Source organism: Pseudophryne corroboree, assembly GCF_028390025.1.
Source record: "Pseudophryne corroboree isolate aPseCor3 chromosome 3 unlocalized genomic scaffold, aPseCor3.hap2 SUPER_3_unloc_11, whole genome shotgun sequence".
NCBI classification, from domain to species: Eukaryota; Metazoa; Chordata; class Amphibia; order Anura; family Myobatrachidae; genus Pseudophryne; species Pseudophryne corroboree.
The window spans coordinates 638,291-656,317 of record NW_026967499.1 but is presented as its reverse complement, the minus strand read 5'-3'; the positions used below and the strand labels follow the sequence as shown (position 1 = coordinate 656,317).

Genomic DNA, 18,027 nt, shown 5'->3' with positions numbered 1-18,027 from the left:
ACTGTGCAGTAATATAACATCGCCTGTGCATACATTTAGGTAACACTGAGAGATCATGTGGGATTACTAGAGGTGACATGGGCTGTGCAGTAATATAACATCTCCTGTGCATACATTTAGGTAACACTGAGATCATGTGGGATTACTAGAGGTGACATGGGCTGTGCAGTAATATAACATCGCCTGTGCATACATTTAGGTAACACTGAGAGATCATGTGGGATTACTAGAGGTGACATGGGCTGTGCAGTAATATAACATCGCCTGAGCATACATTTAGGTAACACTGAGATCATGTGGGATTACTAGAGGTGACATGGGCTGTGCAGAAATATAACATCGCCTGTGCATACTTTTAGGTAACACTGAGATCATGTGGGATTACTAGAGGTGACATGGACTGTGCAGTAATATAACATCGCCTGTGCATACATTTAGGTAACACTGAGATCATGTGGGATTACTAGAGGTGACATGGGCTGTGCAGTAATATAACATTGCCTGTGCATACATTTAGGTAACACTGAGATCATGTGGGATTACTAGAGGTGGCATGGACTGTGCAGTAATAGAACATCACCTGTGCATACATTTAGGTAACACTGAGAGATCATGTGGGATTACTAGAGGTGGCATGGACTGTGCAGTAATAGAACATCGCCTCTGCATACATTTAGGTAACACTGAGATCATGTGGGATTACTAGAGGTGACATGGGCTGTGCAGAAATATAACATCGCCTGTGCATACTGTTAGGTAACACTGAGATCATGTGGGATTACTAGAGGTGACATGGACTGTGCAGTAATATAACATCGCCTGTGCATACATTTAGGTAACACTGAGATCATGTGGGATTACTAGAGGTGACATGGGCTGTGCAGTAATATAACATCGCCTGTGCATACATTTAGGTAACACTGAGATCATGTGGGATTACTAGAGGTGACATGGGCTGTGCAGTAATATAACATCGCCTGTGCATACATTTAGGTAACACTGAGATCATGTGGGATTACTAGAGGTGATATGGGCTGTGCAGTAATATAACATCGCCTGTGCATACATTTAGGTAACACTGAGAGATCATGTGGGATTACTAGAGGTGACATGGGCTGTGCAGTAATATAACATCACCTGTGCATACATTTAGGTAACACTGACATCATGTGGGATTACTAGAGGTGGCATGGACTGTGCAGTAATAGAACATCGCCTGTGCATACATTTAGGTAACACTGAGAGATCATGTGGGATTACTAGAGGTGACATGGGCTGTGCAGTAATATAACATCACCTGTGCATACATTTAGGTAACACTGAGATCATGTGGGATTACTAGAGGTGACACGTGCTGTGCAGTAATATAACATCACCTGTGCATACATTTAGGTAACACTGAGAGATCATGTGGGATTACTAGAGGTGACATGGGCTGTGCAGTAATATAACATCGCCTGAGCATACATTTAGGTAACACTGAGAGATCATGTGGGATTACTAGAGATGACATGGGCTGTGCAGTAATATAACATCACCTGTGCATACATTTAGGTAACACTGAGATCATGTGGGATTACTAGAGGTGACATGGGCTGTGCAGTAATATAACATCGCCTGTGCATACATGTAGGTAACACTGAGAGATCATGTGGGATTACTAGAGGTGACATGGGCTGTGCAGTAATATAACATCGCCTGTGCATACATTTAGGTAACACTGAGATCATGTGGGATTACTAGAGGTGACATGGGCTGTGCAGTAATATAACATCGCCTGTGCATACATTTAGGTAACACTGAGAGATCATGTGGGATTACTAGAGGTGACATGGGCTGTGCAGTAATATAACATCGCCTGTGCATACATTTAGGTAACACTGAGACCATGTGGGATTACTAGAGATGACATGGGCTGTGCAGTAATATAACATCGCCTGTGCATACATTTAGGTAACACTGAGACCATGTGGGATTACTAGAGATGACATGGGCTGTGCAGTAATATAACATCACCTGTGCATACATTTAGGTTACACTGAGAGATCATGTGGGATTAGTAGAGGTGACATGGGCTGTGCAGTAATATAACATCGCCTGTGCATACATTTAGGTAACACTGAGATCATGTGGGATTACTAGAGGTGACATGGACTGTGCAGTAATATAACATCGCCTGTGCATACATTTAGGTAACACTGAGAGATCATGTGGGATTACTAGAGGTGACATGGGCTGTGCAGTAATATAACATCGCCTGTGCATACATTTAGGTAACACTGAGAGATCATGTGGGATTACTAGAGATGACATGGTCTATGCAGTAATATAACATCGCCTGTGCATACATTTAGGTAACACTGAGAGATCATGTGGGATTACTAGAGGTGACATGGGCTGTGCAGTAATATAACATCGCCTGTGCATACATTTAGGTAACACTGAGATCATGTGGGATTACTAGAGGTGATACGGGCTGTGCAGTAATATAACATCACCTGTGCATACATTTAGGTAACACTGAGATCATGTGGGATTACTAGGGGTGACATGGGCTGTGCAGTAATATAACATCGCCTGTGCATACATTTAGGTAACACAGAGATCATGTGGGATTACTAGAGGTGACATGGGCTGTGCAGTAATATAACATCGCCTGTGCATACATTTAGGTAACACTGAGATCATGTGGTATTACTAGAGGTGACATGGGCTGTGCAGTAATATAACATCACCTGTGCATACATTTAGGTAACACTGAGAGATCATGTGGGATTATTAGAGGTGACATGGGCTGTGCAGCAATATAACATCTCCTGTGCATACATTTAGGTAACACTGAGAGATCATGTGGGATTACTAGAGATGACATGGGCTGTGCAGTAATATAACATCGCCTGTGCATACATTTAGATAACACTGAGATCATGTGGGATTACTAGAGGTGACATGGGCTGTGCAGTAATATAACATCTCCTGTGCATACATTTAGGTAACACTGAGATCATGTGGTATTACTAGAGGTGACATGGGCTGTGCAGTAATATAACATCGCCTGTGCATACATTTAGGTAACACTGAGATCATGTGGGATTACTAGAGGTGACATGGGCTGTGCAGTAATATAACATCGCCTGTGCATACATTTAGGTAACACTGAGATCATGTGAGATTACTAGAGGTGACATGGGATGTGCAGTAATATAACATCGCCTGTGCATACATTTAGGTAACACTGAGAGATCATGTGGGATTACTAGAGGTGACATGGGCTGTGCAGTAATATAACATCGCCTGTGCATACATTTAGGTAACACTGAGATCATGTGGGATTACTAGAGGTGACATGGGCTGTGCAGTAATATAACATCACCTGTGCATACATTTAGGTAACACTGAGAGATCATGTGGGATTACTAGAGGTGACATGGGCTGTGCAGTAATATAACATCTCCTGTGCATACATTTAGGTAACACTGAGATCATGTGGGATTACTAGAGGTGACATGGGCTGTGCAGTAATATAACATTGCCTGTGCATACATTTAGGTAACACTGACATCATGTGAGATTACTAGAGGTGACATGGGCTGTGCAGTAATATAACATCGCCTGTGCATACATTTAGGTAACACTGAGATCATGTGGGATTACTAGAGGTGACATGGGCTGTGCAGAAATATAACATCGCCTGTGCATACATTTAGGTAACACTGAGATCATGTGGGATTACTAGAGGTGACATGGACTGTGCAGTAATATAACATCGCCTGTGCATACATTTAGGTAACACTGAGAGATCATGTGGGATTACTAGAGGTGACATGGGCTGTGCAGTAATATAACATCTCCTGTGCATACATTTAGGTAACACTGAGATCATGTGGGATTACTAGAGGTGACATGGGCTGTGCAGTAATATAACATCGCCTGTGCATACATTTAGGTAACACTGAGAGATCATGTGGGATTACTAGAGGTGACATGGGCTGTGCAGTAATATAACATCGCCTGAGCATACATTTAGGTAACACTGAGATCATGTGGGATTACTAGAGGTGACATGGGCTGTGCAGAAATATAACATCGCCTGTGCATACTTTTAGGTAACACTGAGATCATGTGGGATTACTAGAGGTGACATGGACTGTGCAGTAATATAACATCGCCTGTGCATACATTTAGGTAACACTAAGATCATGTGGGATTACTAGAGGTGACATGGGCTGTGCAGTAATATAACATCGCCTGTGCATACATTTAGGTAACACTGAGATCATGTGGGATTACTAGAGGTGGCATGGACTGTGCAGTAATAGAACATCACCTGTGCATACATTTAGGTAACACTGAGAGATCATGTGGGATTACTAGAGGTGGCATGGACTGTGCAGTAATAGAACATCGCCTCTGCATACATTTAGGTAACACTGAGATCATGTGGGATTACTAGAGGTGACATGGGCTGTGCAGAAATATAACATCGCCTGTGCATACTGTTAGGTAACACTGAGATCATGTGGGATTACTAGAGGTGACATGGACTGTGCAGTAATATAACATCGCCTGTGCATACATTTAGGTAACACTGAGATCATGTGGGATTACTAGAGGTGACATGGGCTGTGCAGTAATATAACATCGCCTGTGCATACATTTAGGTAACACTGAGATCATGTGGGATTACTAGAGGTGACATGGGCTGTGCAGTAATATAACATCGCCTGTGCATACATTTAGGTAACACTGAGATCATGTGGGATTACTAGAGGTGATATGGGCTGTGCAGTAATATAACATCGCCTGTGCATACATTTAGGTAACACTGAGAGATCATGTGGGATTACTAGAGGTGACATGGGCTGTGCAGTAATATAACATCACCTGTGCATACATTTAGGTAACACTGACATCATGTGGGATTACTAGAGGTGGCATGGACTGTGCAGTAATAGAACATTGCCTGTGCATACATTTAGGTAACACTGAGAGATCATGTGGGATTACTAGAGGTGACATGGGCTGTGCAGTAATATAACATCACCTGTGCATACATTTAGGTAACACTGAGATCATGTGGGATTACTAGAGGTGACACGTGCTGTGCAGTAATATAACATCACCTGTGCATACATTTAGGTAACACTGAGAGATCATGTGGGATTACTAGAGGTGACATGGGCTGTGCAGTAATATAACATCGCCTGAGCATACATTTAGGTAACACTGAGAGATCATGTGGGATTACTAGAGATGACATGGGCTGTGCAGTAATATAACATCACCTGTGCATACATTTAGGTAACACTGAGATCATGTGGGATTACTAGAGGTGACATGGGCTGTGCAGTAATATAACATCGCCTGTGCATACATGTAGGTAACACTGAGAGATCATGTGGGATTACTAGAGGTGACATGGGCTGTGCAGTAATATAACATCGCCTGTGCATACATTTAGGTAACACTGAGATCATGTGGGATTACTAGAGGTGACATGGGCTGTGCAGTAATATAACATCGCCTGTGCATACATTTAGGTAACACTGAGATCATGTGGGATTACTAGAGGTGATACGGGCTGTGCAGTAATATAACATCGCCTGTGCATACATTTAGATAACACAGAGATCATGTGGGATTACTAGAGGTGACATGGGCTGTGCAGTAATATAACATCGCCTGTGCATACATTTAGATAACACAGAGATCATGTGGGATAACTAGAGGTGAAATGGACTGTGCAGTAATATAACATCGCATGTGCATACATTTAGGTAACACTGAGAGATCATGTGGGATTACTAGAGGTGACATGGGCTGTGCAGTAATATAACATCGCCTGTGCATACATTTAGGTAACACTGAGATCATGTGGGATTACTAGAGGTGACATTGCATGTGCAGTAATATAACATCGCCTGTGCATACATTTAGGTAACACTGAGAACATGTGGGATTACTAGAGGTGACATGGGCTGTGCAGTAATATAACATCACCTGTGCATACATTTAGGTAACACTGAGAGATCATGTGGGATTACTAGAGGTGACATGGGCTGTGCAGTAATATAACATCGCCTGTACATACATTTAGGTAACACTGAGATCATGTGGGATTACGAGAGGTGACATGGGCTGTGCAGTAATATAACATCGCCTGTGCATACTTTTAGGTAACACTGAGATCATGTGGGATTACTAGAGGTGACATGGGCTGTGCAGTAATATAACATCGCCTGTGCATACATTTAGGTAACACTGAGAGATCATGTGGTATTACTAGAGGTGACATGGGCTGTGCAGTAATATAACATCGCCTGTACATACATTTAGGTAACACTGAGATCATGTGGGATTACGAGAGGTGACATGGGCTGTGCAGTAATATAACATCGCCTGTGCATACATTTAGGTAACACTGAGATCATGTGGGATTACTAGAGGTGACATGAGCTGTGCAGTAATATAACATCACCTGTGCATACATTTAGGTTACACTGAGAGATCATGTGGGATTACTAGAGGTGACATGGGCTGTGCAGTAATATAACATCGCCTGTGCATACATTTAGGTAACACAGAGATCATGTGGGATTACTAGAGATGACATGGGCTGTGCAGTAATATAACATCGCCTGTGCATACATTTAGGTAACACTGAGATCATGTGGGATTACTAGAGGTGACATGAGCTGTGCAGTAATATAACATCACCTGTGCATACATTTAGGTTACACTGAGAGATCATGTGGGATTACTAGAGGTGACATGGGCTGTGCAGTAATATAACATCGCCTGTGCATACATTTAGGTAACACAGAGATCATGTGGGATTACTAGAGATGACATGGACTGTGCAGTAATATAACATCACCTGTGCATACATTTAGGTAACACTGAGAGATCATGTGGGATTACTAGAGGTGACATGGGCTGTGCAGTAATATAACATCGCCTGTGCATACATTTAGGTAACACTGAGATCATGTGGGATTACTAGAGGTGACATGGACTGTGCAGTAATATAACATCACCTGTGCATACATTTAGGTAACACTGAGAGATCATGTGGGATTACTAGAGGTGACATGGGCAGTGCAGTAATATAACATCGCCTGTGCATACATTTAGGTAACACTGAGATCATGTGGGATTACTAGAGGTGACATGGGCTGTGCTGTAATATAACATCGCCTGTGCATACATTTAGGTAACACTGAGAGACCATGTGGGATTACTAGAGGTGACATGGGCTGTGCAGTAATATAACATCACCTGTGCATACATTTAGGTAACACTGAGAGATCATGTGGGATTACTAGAGGTGACATGGGCTGTGCAGTAATATAACATCACCTGTGCATACATTTAGGTAACACTGAGATCATGTGGGATTACTAGAGGTGACATGGGCTGTGCAGTAATATAACATCACCTGTGCATACATTTAGGTAACACTGAGAGATCATGTGGGATTACTAGAGATGACATGGGCTGTGCAGTAATATAACATCACCTGTGCATACATTTAGGTAACACTGAGATCATGTGGGATTACTAGAGGTGACATGGGCTGTGCAGAAATATAACATCGCCTGTGCATACATTTAGGTAACACTGAGATCATGTGGGATTACTAGAGGTGACATGGACTGTGCAGTAATATAACATCGCCTGTGCATACATTTAGGTAACACTGAGAGATCATGTGGGATTACTAGAGGTGACATGGGCTGTGCAGTAATATAACATCTCCTGTGCATACATTTAGGTAACACTGAGATCATGTGGGATTACTAGAGGTGACATGGGCTGTGCAGTAATATAACATCGCCTGTGCATACATTTAGGTAACACTGAGAGATCATGTGGGATTACTAGAGGTGACATGGGCTGTGCAGTAATATAACATCGCCTGAGCATACATTTAGGTAACACTGAGATCATGTGGGATTACTAGAGGTGACATGGGCTGCGCAGAAATATAACATCGCCTGTGCATACTTTTAGGTAACACTGAGATCATGTGGGATTACTAGAGGTGACATGGACTTTGCAGTAATATAACATCGCCTGTGCATACATTTAGGTAACACTGAGATCATGTGGGATTACTAGAGGTGACATGGGCTGTGCAGTAATATAACATCGCCTGTGCATACATTTAGGTAACACTGAGATCATGTGGGATTACTAGAGGTGGCATGGACTGTGCAGTAATAGAACATCACCTGTGCATACATTTAGGTAACACTGAGAGATCATGTGGGATTACTAGAGGTGGCATGGACTGTGCAGTAATAGAACATCGCCTCTGCATACATTTAGGTAACACTGAGATCATGTGGGATTACTAGAGGTGACATGGGCTGTGCAGAAATATAACATCGCCTGTGCATACTGTTAGGTAACACTGAGATCATGTGGGATTACTAGAGGTGACATGGACTGTGCAGTAATATAACATCGCCTGTGCATACATTTAGGTAACACTGAGATCATGTGGGATTACTAGAGGTGACATGGGCTGTGCAGTAATATAACATCGCCTGTGCATACATTTAGGTAACACTGAGATCATGTGGGATTACTAGAGGTGACATGGGCTGTGCAGTAATATAACATCGCCTGTGCATACATTTAGGTAACACTGAGATCATGTGGGATTACTAGAGGTGATATGGGCTGTGCAGTAATATAACATCGCCTGTGCATACATTTAGGTAACACTGAGAGATCATGTGGGATTACTAGAGGTGACATGGGCTGTGCAGTAATATAACATCACCTGTGCATACATTTAGGTAACACTGAGATCATGTGGGATTACTAGAGGTGACACGTGCTGTGCAGTAATATAACATCACCTGTGCATACATTTAGGTAACACTGAGAGATCATGTGGGATTACTAGAGGTGACATGGGCTGTGCAGTAATATAACATCGCCTGAGCATACATTTAGGTAACACTGAGAGATCATGTGGGATTACTAGAGATGACATGGGCTGTGCAGTAATATAACATCACCTGTGCATACATTTAGGTAACACTGAGATCATGTGGGATTACTAGAGGTGACATGGGCTGTGCAGTAATATAACATCGCCTGTGCATACATGTAGGTAACACTGAGAGATCATGTGGGATTACTAGAGGTGACATGGGCTGTGCAGTAATATAACATCGCCTGTGCATACATTTAGGTAACACTGAGATCATGTGGGATTACTAGAGGTGACATGGGCTGTGCAGTAATATAACATCGCCTGTGCATACATTTAGGTAACACTGAGATCATGTGGGATTACTAGAGGTGATACGGGCTGTGCAGTAATATAACATCGCCTGTGCATACATTTAGATAACACAGAGATCATGTGGGATTACTAGAGGTGACATGGGCTGTGCAGTAATATAACATCGCCTGTGCATACATTTAGATAACACAGAGATCATGTGGGATAACTAGAGGTGAAATGGACTGTGCAGTAATATAACATCGCATGTGCATACATTTAGGTAACACTGAGAGATCATGTGGGATTACTAGAGGTGACATGGGCTGTGCAGTAATATAACATCGCCTGTGCATACATTTAGGTAACACTGAGATCATGTGGGATTACTAGAGGTGACATTGCATGTGCAGTAATATAACATCGCCTGTGCATACATTTAGGTAACACTGAGAACATGTGGGATTACTAGAGGTGACATGGGCTGTGCAGTAATATAACATCACCTGTGCATACATTTAGGTAACACTGAGAGATCATGTGGGATTACTAGAGGTGACATGGGCTGTGCAGTAATATAACATCGCCTGTGCATACATTTAGGTAACACTGAGATCATGTGGGATTACTAGAGGTGACATGGGCTGTGCAGTAATATAACATCGCCTGTGCATACATTTAGGTAACACTGAGAGATCATGTGGTATTACTAGAGGTGACATGGGCTGTGCAGTAATATAACATCGCCTGTACATACATTTAGGTAACACTGAGATCATGTGGGATTACGAGAGGTGACATGGGCTGTGCAGTAATATAACATCGCCTGTGCATACATTTAGGTAACACTGAGATCATGTGGGATTACTAGAGGTGACATGAGCTGTGCAGTAATATAACATCACCTGTGCATACATTTAGGTTACACTGAGAGATCATGTGGGATTACTAGAGGTGACATGGGCTGTGCAGTAATATAACATCGCCTGTGCATACATTTAGGTAACACAGAGATCATGTGGGATTACTAGAGATGACATGGGCTGTGCAGTAATATAACATCGCCTGTGCATACATTTAGGTAACACTGAGATCATGTGGGATTACTAGAGGTGACATGAGCTGTGCAGTAATATAACATCACCTGTGCATACATTTAGGTTACACTGAGAGATCATGTGGGATTACTAGAGGTGACATGGGCTGTGCAGTAATATAACATCGCCTGTGCATACATTTAGGTAACACAGAGATCATGTGGGATTACTAGAGATGACATGGACTGTGCAGTAATATAACATCACCTGTGCATACATTTAGGTAACACTGAGAGATCATGTGGGATTACTAGAGGTGACATGGGCTGTGCAGTAATATAACATCGCCTGTGCATACATTTAGGTAACACTGAGATCATGTGGGATTACTAGAGGTGACATGGACTGTGCAGTAATATAACATCACCTGTGCATACATTTAGGTAACACTGAGAGATCATGTGGGATTACTAGAGGTGACATGGGCAGTGCAGTAATATAACATCGCCTGTGCATACATTTAGGTAACACTGAGATCATGTGGGATTACTAGAGGTGACATGGGCTGTGCTGTAATATAACATCGCCTGTGCATACATTTAGGTAACACTGAGAGACCATGTGGGATTACTAGAGGTGACATGGGCTGTGCAGTAATATAACATCACCTGTGCATACATTTAGGTAACACTGAGAGATCATGTGGGATTACTAGAGGTGACATGGGCTGTGCAGTAATATAACATCACCTGTGCATACATTTAGGTAACACTGAGATCATGTGGGATTACTAGAGGTGACATGGGCTGTGCAGTAATATAACATCACCTGTGCATACATTTAGGTAACACTGAGAGATCATGTGGGATTACTAGAGATGACATCGGCTGTGCAGTAATATAACATCACCTGTGCATACATTTAGGTAACACTGAGATCATGTGGGATTACTAGAGGTGACATGGGCTGTGCAGTAATATAACATAGCCTGTGCATACATTTAGGTAACACTGAGAGATCATGTGGGATTACTAGAGGTGATATGGGCTGTGCAGTAATATAACATCGCCTGTGCATACATTTAGGTAACACTGAGATCATGTGGGATTACTAGAGGTGACATTGCATGTGCAGTAATATTACATCTCCTGTGCATACATTTAGGTAACACTGAGAGATCATGTCCACTGTGCGAGCACATCCAGTTGAAAAGGACGTGAGTGAAATCTTCCAAACTGAAGAGGCGATTGCACAAATGTACCAAGACTGTGCGTGGCTTGAGCACTAATTGTACCAGATGACGAATAAGGTGTACTTTCTGTTCTGGTAGGTAAATTCTTAGATTTACCGTATCGAGAATCATACCTAGGAATTGAAGTCGTTGAGACGGAATTAGATGTGATTTCTTGAAGTTGACAATACAACCGTGCTGAACTAGTACATTGTACGTTAGCAACGCATGTTGGAGGAGCATCTGTTGAGACGGAGCTTTGATGAGCAGATCATCCAAGTACGGAACTATTATTACTCCCAGGGATCTGAGATGAGCTATCATCACAGACATCACTTTGGTGAATACCCGAAGAGCTGACGAGAAGCCAAACGGTAGAGCCTGAAACTGGTTATGGTTCTGGCGTATTGCAAAACGCAAGAACCTCTGATGAGGTGGCCAAATCGGAATGTTTAAGTACGCATCCTTGAGATCCAGCGCAATCATGAATTCCTGTGGCTCTAAACCTGCAATTACTGACCGCAGAGATTCCATCTTGAATCTGTAGTGAGTGACGTACTGATTGAGACCCTTTAAGTTCAATATTGGCCTGACCGAGCCATCCGGCTTTGGTACCACAAACAGACTGGAATAATAACCCTGACCTTGTTGTTGTACAGGGACCGGAATCAAAATTGCTGAATCCAGCAGGGACTGAATGGCAATTTGCAGAACCGCCCTCTTGTCGTCCAACAGAGGCAGTCCTGTCTTGAAAAACCGCAGTGGCGGGAGACAGTCGAACTCTATTTTGTAACCTTTAACACTAAATTGCGGATCCACCCATCTGTGGATGTCTGGAACCACACCAAATGGAATGTCTGAAGGCGTGCTCCCACAATTGGAGATCTGAGATGGGCTAGGATCCCGTCATAGCACTGGCTTGTCGGTGACCTTAGCGTCCTGACCACTGGTGTTGGTTTGTTGGAAACCACATGCTCGTCTACCAGGCGTGGCTGTTCCTTTACCTCGGCCTCGAAAGGGCTGAGGTCTAAAGGATTTGAACGCCGGGCCAGAGTATTTCCGTCTAGGTACCGTTGGAGGCAATGGTAGGAAAACAGACTTTCCTCCCGTGGCCTCAGAAATCCATTTGTCAAATTCAGGACCAAACAACTTCTCACCACCATAAGGTAATGCCACTATACTTCTTTTGACCTCTGCTTGCCAAGAACACAGCCAGAGTGCTCGTCGTGCTGTAACTAGGGACGATAAAAGGCGAGAAGTGAGCTGACAGACTTCAGTAGAAGCTGTACATAGATACTCAGCAGCTTCACCGATTTGATCAGCGAGAAGTTTAAGGTGATCGTCATGTAGGGCAAACTCAAGTTCTGTTATCCATACCATTAGCGCCTTAGTTACCCAAATGCCAACCAACCCAGGTCTAAGCAACACTCCTGCTGCTATATACATGGATTTTAGCATAGCTTCTATTTTACGGCCTGAAGGGTCTTTAAGCGTAGTAGCAGTTGGTACTGGTATGGTTAATTTCTTCGTAAGTTTTGACACAGACGAATCCACCAATGGCGGATTCTCCCATGTAGATGTCACAGACTCTGCAAACGGGTAACTGGACTTAAATCTGCGAGGTGTAGAAAACCGTTTATCCGGATTCTTTTGTGTTTCTACTAACATCTTATTAAGAGATTCTGAAACAGGAAAACACATTGGAGATCTCTGTCGTTTAGTAAAGATGACTTCATCATTTGTCAGAGGCTCCTCAGTTTCTGTAAACTTCAGAGGCTGACGTACCGCTCTGATGAGATTATCAATGTCTGGGCTGTCAAAATCTTCAGTATCTGACTGCTAGTCTACTTCGCCCTCCTCACCTTCATCTTGCGCAGTGAGGTCAGGCATAGAATCATCAGAATGCAACATAGCAGAAACTGGTAAATCATAAGACAAATTAAATTTTTCCCTTCTATCCAAAATGGACTTGGACCTTTGGCAAGGCTGAGACCCCTCCGGTAGTTCTGGCGGTCTCACCCTAGACTCAGATCTTGCCGCTTCCTGCACTTGTCGAGCGGCGGGCAATTCTGATTGCAACCCAGCCATGACATCTGTTAGCATAGCCCATGGAGGGTTCAGAAATTAAACCGGCTTTGAAACCGGAGCGGAAATCGCATTCGTAGCTGAAATCACAAAACATACTGTACATGTGGTAGACCCATCCGGTAACACACTCTTACAGACATTGCAGTGAAACTGCTTTTTAGTTTTTGCTGGTGCCTTACTCATTATGCAGACAATACAATATACAAAGACAGACAACTTGCACGACTCAGTAAAATAGTACTAAGGTGTGTCTATATATATATATATATATATATATATATATATCTGGGCAAGTGCAGTGCACGTGGCCAGTATTATATGAAATCTGAACCCAAATTCCCACCAACACCCCTGCGCCTCCGGTGGAGTAGTGTTGTAGGACAGGATCTTCCAAACTAATAGAGAAACAGGATTGAACAGGAAGCATGGTTAAAATGGCCCCCATGCCATGCTTACACTAATAATCACAGGTCAGGTTATAACACACATTTAAAGTCTACAACCTGTAACCAACTGCATTAAAAAGCAACCCCGTTAATATAGGCTTAAAAGCCTATGTAATTATACCACAACCCCTGCAGCCTTGCCTTTCCATGTAAACATACTCTCTCCACCCCTTTGCAGCCGCACTGCTGTGAGAAGACTCGTCCCCCCTCCCCACTGTACTCCGAGTACCGTCGTGAACCGGAGATCTTGAAGGGAGCCACTACGCTCCCTACCCTGTTGCCACCATCTTCACATCGGCTCCACGCTTGCCAGGGGCCGATGACTCTTCAGCTCTGCAAGGGGTTGGCGGCATGCTGCTGGGGTGAGCGTTCCCCTGCGGCTGGCAGCGATCTATCCCCTCTGGATCTCAGTGTCCAGTCAGCGGAGATAGTGGCTCAGACCCCGCAGGGCGGACACTGCTCCCCCAATCAGTCCCTCGATGCAGGGAGGATGTTGCCAGCAGCCTCCCTGTAATAAAACAAACTCTAAAAAATTTTTTACTAAAGAAGCTCAGTAGAGCTCCCCTAGCTGTGACCAGCTCCTCCGGGCACATTTTCTAAACTGGGTCTGGAGGGGGGGTCCTGGTGTGAGGAGCCAGTCCACACTGTTGGACTCTTGGGGTGCCGGTGGCTCCTGGTGGGCCCGTCTATGCCCCATGGTACTAATATGGACCCCAGCATCCTCTAGAACGTAAGAGAAAAGTGGTTTATATACAGACCGGCGTGTGCTAATAGTGACACTCTCAGGGCATGTAATACCATAGGCTGATGTACTGCTAGCACACAGTATGGCTGCTGGTGACACACAGTGACATGATGTGAGGGGAGAGCAGGGGTATAATAGGGGCTGATGGTTCCTGATGTATGAGATACACCAGAGAGTGTGGGGAGGAGACTGGTCAGATCTCTGGGCTGGAAACACACAGTGACATGATGTGAGGGGGAGAGCAGGAGTATAATAGTGGCTGATGTCTCCTGATGTATGAGATACACCAGAGAGTGTGGGAGGATACTGGTCAGATCTCTGGGCTGGTAACACACAGTGACATGATGTGAGGGGGAGAGCAGGAGTATAATAGGGGCTGATGGCTTCTGAAGTATGAGATACACCAGAGAGTGTGGGGAGGAGACTGGTCAGATCTCTGGGCTGGTCAGTGACATGATGTGAGGGGGAGAGCAGGAGTATAATAGGGGCTGATGACTCCTGATGTATGAGATACACCAGAGAGTGTGGGGGAGGAGACTGGTCAGATCTTTGGGCTGGTAACACACAGTGACATGATGTGAGGAGGAGTATAATAGGGTCTGATGGCTCCTGATGTATAAGATACACCAGAGAGTGTGGGCCGGAGACTGGTCAGATCTATGGCTGGTAACACACAGTGACATGATGTGAGGAGGAGAGCAGGAGTATAATAGGGGCTGATGTCTCCTGATGTATGAGATACACCAGAGAGTGTGAGGAGGAGACTGGTCAGATCTCTGGGCTGGTAACACACACAGTGACATGATGTGAGATGGAGAGCAGGAGTATAATAGGGGCTGATGGCTTCTGACTTCCCCACTGGGAAAATACATATTCCTCATTAGTTTGTACTGACAGAGGGTGTAGGATAAGAGATTGTTGTAGTGACTGAGCAAGGAGAATATGTGACTCTTTTCTGTAATAAGTGTTTATTACTCACCTGTGCTGATATTTGTAGGGATTTCCTCCTCCTTACACTGCTGATCACCCCTCACATACGTCTCTTCTTCTCCCTCTATATCTTCTGCCTTCATATCAGTCACATACGTCTCTTCTTCTCCATCTATATCTTCTGCCTTTATATCAGTCACATACGTCTCTTCTTCTCCCTCTATATCTGCTGCCTTTATATCAGTCACATACGTCTCTTCTTCTCCCTCTATATCTTCTGCCTTTATATCAGTCACATACGTCTCTTCTTCTCCCTCTACATCTTCTGCCTTTATATCAGTCACATATGTCTCTTCTTCTCCCTCTATATCTTCTGCCTTTATATCAGTCACATACATCTCTTCTTCTCCCTCTATATCTTCTGCCTTTATATCAGTCACATACGTCTCTTCTTCTCCCTCTATATCTTCTGCCTTTATATCAGTCACATACGTCTCTTCTTCTCCCTCTGTATCTTCTGCCTTTATATTAGTCACATACGTCTCTTCTCCCTCTATATCTTCTGCCTTTATATGTCACATACGTCTCTTCTTCTCCCTCTGTATCTTCTGCCTTTATATCAGTCACATACGTCTCTTCTTCTCCCTCTATATCTTCTATTTTAATATCAGACAGACGTTCTACCTAAAAAAAACAAAAAAACATTATAATGACATTTGCATACAGTCAGACTAGACTGAGGTGAAACAGTATAATATCAGTGTATAAGACACACAGCTCCTCTACAGATCATATAGTGATGGTCACTTTGGTATATTGGAGAGACCCTAAATCCCACCTACCTGATCCTCCTGTGGGATCCTGTGATTCTCCCTTGTACAATCCTGGGAATACAGCGGACGGGGACATCTCTCTGGGGTATCTCTGTTACTGGGTCCATCTGTAGGAGACACACAGTGACTGAGTACAGTGTATATATGTGATTATCAGGTGATGTGCGTATATAGGAGCCCCCATACCTGCTCTCCCCTGTACAATACAGGACAGTCTCCTCTTACCGAGTGATGTGAGGGGCCAGTGATTCTCCATCATCACGTCCTTGTATAGACCCCTGTGTTCTTCCATATACTCCCCCTCCTGCATGAAGACATAGACAGTGACATCCTGACACCTTATAGGCACCTGACACACACACAGTGATACAGTCATCACCCAGACACGTCCCCTGGTGTTACTGTATAATGCCCCATTCCCAGCAGTCACCTCTCCAGTCATCACCCAGACACGTCCCCCGGTGTTTCAGTATAATGCCCCATTCCCAGCAGTCACATCTCCAGTCATCACCCAGACACATACCCTGGTGTTACCGTATAATGTCCCATTCCCGGCAGTCACCTCTCCAGTCATCACCCAGACACGTCCCCTGGAGTTACTGTATAATGCCCCATTCCCAGCAGTCACCTCTCCAGTCATCACCCAGACACCCCCCCCGGTGTTACTGTATAATGTCCCATTCCCGGCAGTCACCTCTCCAGTCATCACCCAGACACGTCCCCTGGAGTTACTGTATAATTCTCCATTCCCAGCAGTCACCTCTCCAGTCAGCAGCTGAATGATCTTGTTGGCGAGTTCCAGGATCTTCTAGTCATTGTGTCTCTCATGTATCAGTGAGTGAGGTGGAGGCACTGTGATGGGGCTCTATGTCCTGCTTAGTCCTCCTGACACAGGAGGACGGCTGCTGGGTGTCTCATACTTACAGAATGTCTTCTTCACTACTGTGTAACCCTGCGAAATGGAGAAGACATCAATATCTATGTAAAAACTCCCAGATACCCACACCTCCCCGGTCATGTCCCTGTATTATTCCTATAGATATAAGTGACGTCACTGTGACACTCCCAGATACGTGCACCTCCCCAGTCATGTCATAATATTATTATTATAGATATAAAGTGATGTCACTATCATGCTCTTAGACCAGCTCACCTCCCCAGTCATGTCCCTGTATTATTACTATAGATATAGGTGATATCACAGTGACACTCATAGATCCCCTCACCTCCCCAGTCTGTCCCTGTATTATTACTATAGATATGTGATGTCACTGTTATGCTACCAGATCCCCTCACCTCCCCAGTCATGTCCCTGTATTATTTCTATAGGTATAAGTGATGTCACTGTGACACTACCTGGTCCCCCTCACCTCCCCAGTCATGTCCCTGTATTACTACTATTGATATAAGTGATGTCTCTGTGACATTCCCAGATCCCCTCACCTCCCCATTCATGTCTCTGTATTAATACTATAG

The 18,027-nt window shown here is 43.9% G+C and overlaps 1 protein-coding gene across 1 annotated transcript in view; it reads right to left on the bottom strand.

The window, feature by feature from the left end:
• Nucleotides 1-17,500, bottom strand: part of LOC134983267 (uncharacterized) — a 569,154-nt gene extending 551,654 nt beyond the window's left edge. The window contains exons 1-3 of the mRNA XM_063948990.1: nt 17,312-17,500; nt 16,777-16,855; nt 16,561-16,658 (exon numbers count right to left, since the gene is read on the bottom strand). Coding sequence (XP_063805060.1) covers nt 16,561-16,658; nt 16,777-16,843 — 165 coding nt within the window. The 5' untranslated portion in view covers nt 16,844-16,855; nt 17,312-17,500. The remainder of the gene's footprint in view (nt 1-16,560; nt 16,659-16,776; nt 16,856-17,311) is intronic.
• Between the last annotated feature and the right edge of the window lie 527 nt (nt 17,501-18,027).